This window comes from Peromyscus californicus, unplaced genomic scaffold (assembly GCF_007827085.1).
Source record: "Peromyscus californicus insignis strain IS unplaced genomic scaffold, ASM782708v3 Scaffold_3__1_contigs__length_106647218, whole genome shotgun sequence".
Taxonomy (NCBI): Eukaryota; Metazoa; Chordata; class Mammalia; order Rodentia; family Cricetidae; genus Peromyscus; species Peromyscus californicus.
Window position 1 is genome coordinate 93,074,519 of NW_026294551.1, and position 7,012 is coordinate 93,081,530.

The 7,012-nt window shown below is 43.0% G+C and overlaps 1 protein-coding gene across 1 annotated transcript; it reads right to left on the bottom strand.

The window, feature by feature from the left end:
• Positions 1–275: 275 nt before the first annotated feature.
• Positions 276–4,555, bottom strand: CUNH5orf58 (chromosome unknown C5orf58 homolog). Its single transcript, XM_052759019.1, has 3 exons — positions 4,448–4,555; positions 2,664–2,757; positions 276–531 (listed from the first exon to the last, which is right to left on the bottom strand). Exons 2-3 carry the CDS (start codon positions 2,755–2,757, stop codon positions 383–385), a joined length of 243 nt encoding a protein of 80 aa, XP_052614979.1. The 5' UTR covers positions 4,448–4,555; the 3' UTR covers positions 276–382.
• Between the last annotated feature and the right edge of the window lie 2,457 nt (positions 4,556–7,012).

A 7,012-nucleotide genomic window follows, 5' to 3' on the forward strand; every position in this document is an offset into this window, starting at 1 on the left:
AAAAGTTAGGCCATTCAGGGACCCCTCTGAAACAGAAAACCAGTCCTTTTCAGGGCCCCCCAAAGGCAAAGCTGTCTGCTGCTACGCTACTACTCTCCTCTAGCCAGCACATGGGGGAAGTCTGTCTACCACAGAGAGAACAAGGCTAGCACGGCAAGCACAGCTAGGTCAATTTCCGACATCAGACTTGCAGCATTAATGGAATCTGTTTCCCTTTGAGACATTAAAAAATAAAAATAAAACAAAAACAACAAAAAACAGCTTTCAAGCAGATGCTATGCTCATTTATAATTTTATATTGTTTTAAGTTATACTAATAAACTTAGTTCTTCCAGATTTTTAAGTCAACAAAACCAGAAATTTAAAACAAATACAAAAAAATTCAGTCAGATAAACTGATAGAAGCAAGGGCTACATCTGGTATCTCAGGCTCTTCAAATGGGTGGCTTGTTTCTGCTTCCTTGGGGTTCTCAGTCTTCTTGGGCTGACCAAAATGGAGATTGAGGTCACACAGCAGGATATGGGAGAGTTCTGTGTAAGGGAGAAGACAGAGTGCCACTGGTGTCATAACAACTGTTACTGCTTTAAGGAGCTAGCTATTCCTAATTTCTAATGACGTTCTTCCAATATTTATGATCAAGCTGCTACCGAGGTGTGACCCATTCTGACTGAAAACCATGGGTATACTAGAAAGGCCCTCCACCCATCTACTCAGCTATCTTCCTACACTGCAACGTTGTGTAAACATATCTTAAACTTAGCTAACTCACATTTGCACATAGTGCAAAGAACAGGAGCCACCCAAAAGACATTATTAGACAGGCATCTGGTTTCAACTTTTCTTGAATCTCATTTTCTTTGGTTTTATGTGTGTGTGGTGGTTTGCCCTCCTTTGGAGGTGTGTCGATTAGTCTTTGTTAACTTGACACAAACCAGCCGTATCTAGGAAGAGGGGATTTCAATTGAGGAATTGCTTATATCAGACTGGCCTGGACACGGGCTTTGGGGGCATTTTCCTGATTGATAAATGATGTGGATGTAGGCAGTGCCATCCCTGGGCAGGTGCCTAGGTGTTTAAGAAAGCAAACGGAGCAAGCCAAGAGGATCAAGCCAGTGAGCCCCATTTCTCTGTGGCCTCTGCTTGAGTTCCTGTCCTGACTTCCCTTCATGATAGACTGTAAGCTGTAAGGTGGAATAAACTCTTTCCAAGTTGCTTTTGGTTGTGATATTTAATCACAACAATAGAAAGCAGACTAAGTCAGGGTGGGTGTGAGTATGTTAGTATTTCTCTCTGTATCTCAAAAGACATGTTTTTTCTTTTGATTTCTGCCAATTGCTCCTAAAGACAACATTCTTTTACTGACTCCCCACCCCTCCAAATATACTTGAAGAGTATATATATACTTTTACTAACTCAACTATGTAACCTTCAGTTTTACTATTATAGGTCCTCTTCACAGCTGAATTTTATAGGTGCATCATCCCACTTTTTTTTTGCGGGGGGGGCAGGCTTGCTCCTAACTATACTTGCTTTATTTTTCTCATTTTTTATCAGGAACATGATGCCTCAAATGTCCCCTAGTTAGTAAATTGCTTTTCTCCCTATTCAGAACTTGGCTATTCCCTTATTACAAGTCTCCTCTCTCCCAAGGTATTTCTTTATTTTGCAGTACTAGAGATTGAACTCAGGGCCTTGTGCAAGCTGAGCAAGACATCTATCACTGCTACATGGCCTTCATGTTTTTATAAAGAATGGAGAATTGCTGGAGCTATTTGGATAAAGGCTTATAAAAAGATATCACAGGCAGAAATAGTGTCTGTGTGTGGCCACCTCAGGTGTAATGATGATGAGTAGCAGTATACACGGCACAGCAGAGAGATGGAAAGAAGCTGGCTCCTGATGAATTAATTTCAGGGTTGCCCCCTCACTTTGGATTGTCTCTCCTCGTGGTGTGCATCACATAAGGTTGGCATTATTTACCTGTAGCTGCAGGTCTCAGAAGTGACACAGACAGTATCTACAAATATCAGAGTTATAAGAATAATTTTACACTCAAAATCGTTTTCATGGATAGTAACAGGACCTACAGATGAAGAGAGTAGGGGTACAGACTTCAGCTATTTCCCGAGGAACCATCTGAAATAAAATGGGTTAATTGATGAGAGAATTCTCCAGCATTCTGGCTCAGGGAGAGTTTATCCCTAGAAATAATCACAGAAATTGTATAAGGCTAGGAGAAAATAAGAGACCATATCTATGACTGACTAAACATCATGACCTTTAAGATCTATTATTACACTAAGAATATACTTAAAATGAAAACCACTTCACTTACAGAACTAACTTTTAATTCTTCACCTGGCATAGTAGGGCTTAGTAGGGATTCATGGATAAAGACACTGAATTTCGTGGAATGGAATATAGTCATGTAATGGAGTTTAAGGAAAGGGAGGTAAATTTAGAAAGATTAGATAACTTATTGGTATCAGAAATAGGAATTCAGGCCTAGTACCTTCAAAAATACAGTTCAGATTATACTGTAGACACTTCTTAACAGGACAATTATAAGCAGTGGGAACACTACCCTAGCTGAAACACACATTGGCTCTCCCATGTCTTTTATAGCAGTGACATGAAAACATGTTGTTGACTCTATCCTCACCTTTCATCTTCTTCATCTCCAAAGAAATTGTATTAATGTTCTTAATCATGGCTTCCACTTTTTGCTTGTGGTCATGATGATTATTCTTAAACATCTGAAACAGAAATGATGTACAGATCAGAGATATTTATGTGGGGGGGGGGGGGCGCTGGTGAGATGACTGGGCAGTCAAGAGCACTTAGAGCTCCTTCGACCTAAATTGAGCTCCCAACACTCACAGTGGGTATCGGTCTCCCACAACTGCCTGTAACTCTAGCTCCAGAGGATCCAATGTCCTCTTCTGGCCTCTTCAGACACCCATGCACAAATGACACACACACACACACACACACACACACACACACACACACACACACACACAGTTGAAAACAAAACTATAAAAATTATTTTTAAAAATAATATTTATGTGTATTTTAAAAATAAGGTAGGTAATTTATAAAAGAAAAATAGTTATTTTAGAACCAAAATCATTGTCTTTCCTAAATGGTTAGGCCGGTTATAACCTAGGGAAGCATCAGCTTTTTGTTTTTCCAGGTTTCAAATGGAATTGCACTTGAAAACAATTGCATATGGAATTCTCAGAGTGAAGTTTCTTCTTTATCAAACCACATCCACAAGATGGGGCACTTACAATAGAAACAAGTCCCCTCTGCAGAAATCCTCAACATTTCTAAACTACCTTACAATTTAGCAATTGTGTAGATTTCCTAATTTTATGTTTATTCATTGTCTTTTGCTCTTGAATGATAGTGCCCACTTGTAATTTCTTTAAAACTAAAATATTTATAATTTATTGACAAGGATAAGCGCTTGGTTGTCTGAAATGTATAAACCACCGTGTTGTGCTATATACAGTACAGTAAATACGTCTAACCAGGACTGTGTACAGAGAGATGGCTCACTAGATACTAACCTTTTAGTCAAACCTAGCAAAACGACTTGGAAAAATAAACCACAATTAGCCCAGACAACGCCTGCCTTGTAAAAGTTGGGTAGTTACATATCAGGATTGTTTGTGCAGGATAATTAAGCTAACCTCCAAGTTAGACCTTGTCTTTGTACTTTTCCTGAATTCCAATCATTTATCCTATTTTTCCCTCACTCCCTTTACAGCAGCTGGAAAAATTCTTCTCCAGACATCATAAAACACACTTTGCACACACCTCTAAGTCCCTGAATATTAAAACAAGAATGCCAATAACAATCTCACTTGGACATGCCAAACCCGGGATTCGGGTTTGAGGGGAAAAAAAGAAACACGGTTTTAAATAATAAGTGTAACACTTAATGAATAATGAAAAAACCTGAACATGAAACTAATAGGAATGCCCTGAGGCCCACACAGTGGGTAGAGGAGCGAGCGTCAGAGGGCTTAGGGTGCCCCAATCCCCCAGGGCTGGCGACAGCTCAGCTTTACCGTTATTCAAATGACACTTAACTGGGCACAGAAGATCCATGCCTGAGGACTAGACAGCGTCAAAGCCAACCCAGCGAGCATGGAGGGCATGACGTCACTAATGCCCTTGCCCACAGGGCCTGTCCGAGCCCTCAACCCTAGGCTGGTTCTGTTCAGAAGCCTTCCTCCTGAGCCCCACCCACACCCGAGGACCGCTACTCTCCCGGGTCACCGGGTTCCCGCTGCTGCCTAACCCCTGATCAGCGGCCCAGGACAGGCCCAAGGCTGCCTGGAAGTCTCCACAGCCCTCATCCACCCTCCGGGTTCTCCACCCACCCCGCAGCCCGGAAGTTAGCCTGGTGACTGAATGGCTTCCAATAACTCTCACCTTTCCAACTGGTCACCACAAATAAAAGCCTCGTCACCTTCACAGGACCCGGTGCGGAGAGACCCTCAATAGTCAGCCAACTCAACGCTAGGCGTGGAGAGATGGCGGGGAAAACCAGGATAGGCTTCCTGATTGGCCAGCGTCTCTGCCTACATGATTGGCTAGCGTCTCTGCCTGTAGCATTCCAATTGGGTAGTTTCTTTCGCCTATGGCATTCTGGGAATTGTAGTCTTAAATAAGCAACTCAACGGAAGATTCTGGATTCTAAGCTGCAAGTGACTCCTCCTGAGAGGACCAACAAGGCCTCCTTGGCATTTTCTGCTTCCTAGGCGCCGACTTACCTGTATTCTCTTTCCACAGTGCAGTGCTGGAGCAAGGGGCGGACTCTAGACTGACGGTTTGGGTTTGAAGCCGTCTTTACCACTCCTTCAGTTGCATAGATACAGATAAACGTGTAACCATTCTGAGACCAAATCCCCTCCTCCATCTTATGGAACAATAAAAAATATCTTGGAATAATATTTTGAGAGCTGAAATAATTCATCAGAGGTGTTTGGTGAGTGGCAACTGTCCCATTCATAACAGTTTGCTTTTTTCCTTTTTTTCCCCTGAAAAAATGGTTTCTCTGTGTAGCCCTGGCTGTACTGGAACTCACTTTGTAGACCACAGAGATTCTCCTGCCTCTGCTGAGATTAAAGGCAAGGCATTCGCTTGCTGGGTGTCATTCTTATAAATTCTTCCGATGAGTAGGATACAGATGAGCTGGCAGATACAGTGGTTTCCTGCCAAGTGGAGAAGCTGGGATTCAAGCCATCTTTGCTTGCTTCCAAGAGGAATCCCTGCCACTACAAGTTTAAGAACTGTCCCAGGCATTTGACCTGGTGTTGTGGGTTATTATCCTAGACCTGCTGAGACCTTAGGTCTCCAGCACCGGGTGCCAGACAACACTCTGTTTTCCCCAGGCCGCTCACACACTACAGTGAGCCTTATTGAATCAATGCCTCCCTGACAAGCCACAGCACAGTCTGTTGGTCATTTTAAATTGTGTTTACCTTCAGTTTAACAATGTAGAATTTGTCTGAGGCTGAGTTCATTAGATGAGGAAAGGCAATGAAAATGGGACAGTATCTTACATTATGTGAGCTTGCCTCTTCAGAGCTTGGTTTTTGTTTAAATCGGTTCCCATTGGTCAGGAAAGTAGCACAAACTGAGACTTTCATCTGACTGGAATCAGAAAGATTGAAAGAATTGCAAGAGGAGTCACTCACCATGAACACATGCTGTTTGATGCCTATGTGTCCCATACAAGCATCCTTCATATCACTAGTGAGATTTGTCCATGCATTTGGGGATCCCAGGTTAGCTGCTCTCTAACAATCCTTCCCTTTCTAAGGCTTCCTAACCCTCCGTGTGCTAGATATAAATTTTCAGATTCCTAGAGACAGCCTTCTTTTTTTTTTTTTTTTTTTTAATTTGGTTTTTCAAGACAGAGTTTCTCTGTGTAGCTTTGTGCCTTTCCTGGAACTCACTTGGTAGCCCAGGCTGACCTCGAACTCACAGAGATCCGCCTGGCTCTGCCTCCCAAGTGCTGGGATTAAAGGCATGCGCCACCACTGCCCGGCGAGACAGCCTTCCTGAATCAGCCCTCCACAGTGCTGTGGTTTCACACAGTTTCCTGTGCCAAGACTTCCCTCACTTAGTATTTTTAACATTACCACTTGAGGCCTTGTTTCTGTTTGGTACTCTGAGTTAGGAGAATGTAAGTAGACACTAAAGAATTGACAACGGATGTTCTTTGAGCTCACTGTGTCGTGTGTTGTGTTAGGAGCTTAACTCTGACAGCTCTGAAGCAGCTATTATCCCAGTTACATAGAAAAAGCAGCTTATTCACACAGCTGAATTCCTGCCCTGCTCAAGGGACCATAGCCAGGAAATGGCAGACCCACAGAATTCATCATGTGTCTGTGAATTTGGTCCTTCTGTTATTTTCTCTGCACCATTATGGCTGCCTCCTAGGCCACATTACCACCTACTGGGCTAGACTTTATCCCTCTCAAATTCCTGTGTTGGAATGACAGCCCCCAGCACTTCAGAATGTGACTCTATTTGGAGTGACTTTAAAGATATGTTTGTGCCTTAAAACAGAGGTGTTAAGATTGGACCCCATCACCTCTTAACAGTACCTTGTACGGAGAGGAACTCTAGCATACAGAAAGAACCAGGCATGTTCACACACACAGTAAAGATCATTTGAGGACACAGCAGGAAGGAGGCCATCTGCAAGCCGAGAAGCCCCAGAAGGAACCAAAGCTTTGCATCCCTTGGCCTGGACTTTCCAGCCTCCAGAACTCCAGAGGCTGTTTCAGCTGCTCAAGATACTCAACAGTGGTGTCTTGTTAGGACTGCCTGGCACACCGATAGACCCACTTGGGATGGTAAGTGAGCCAGGCCTGCCTCCCTGGACTTTTAGTTTTAATTGACCATTGAACTTAAATACACACATAATAATAGACACACAGGCATACAAATGTGGGGCGGCCAGCACAGAGTGAGTGACATTCGTTT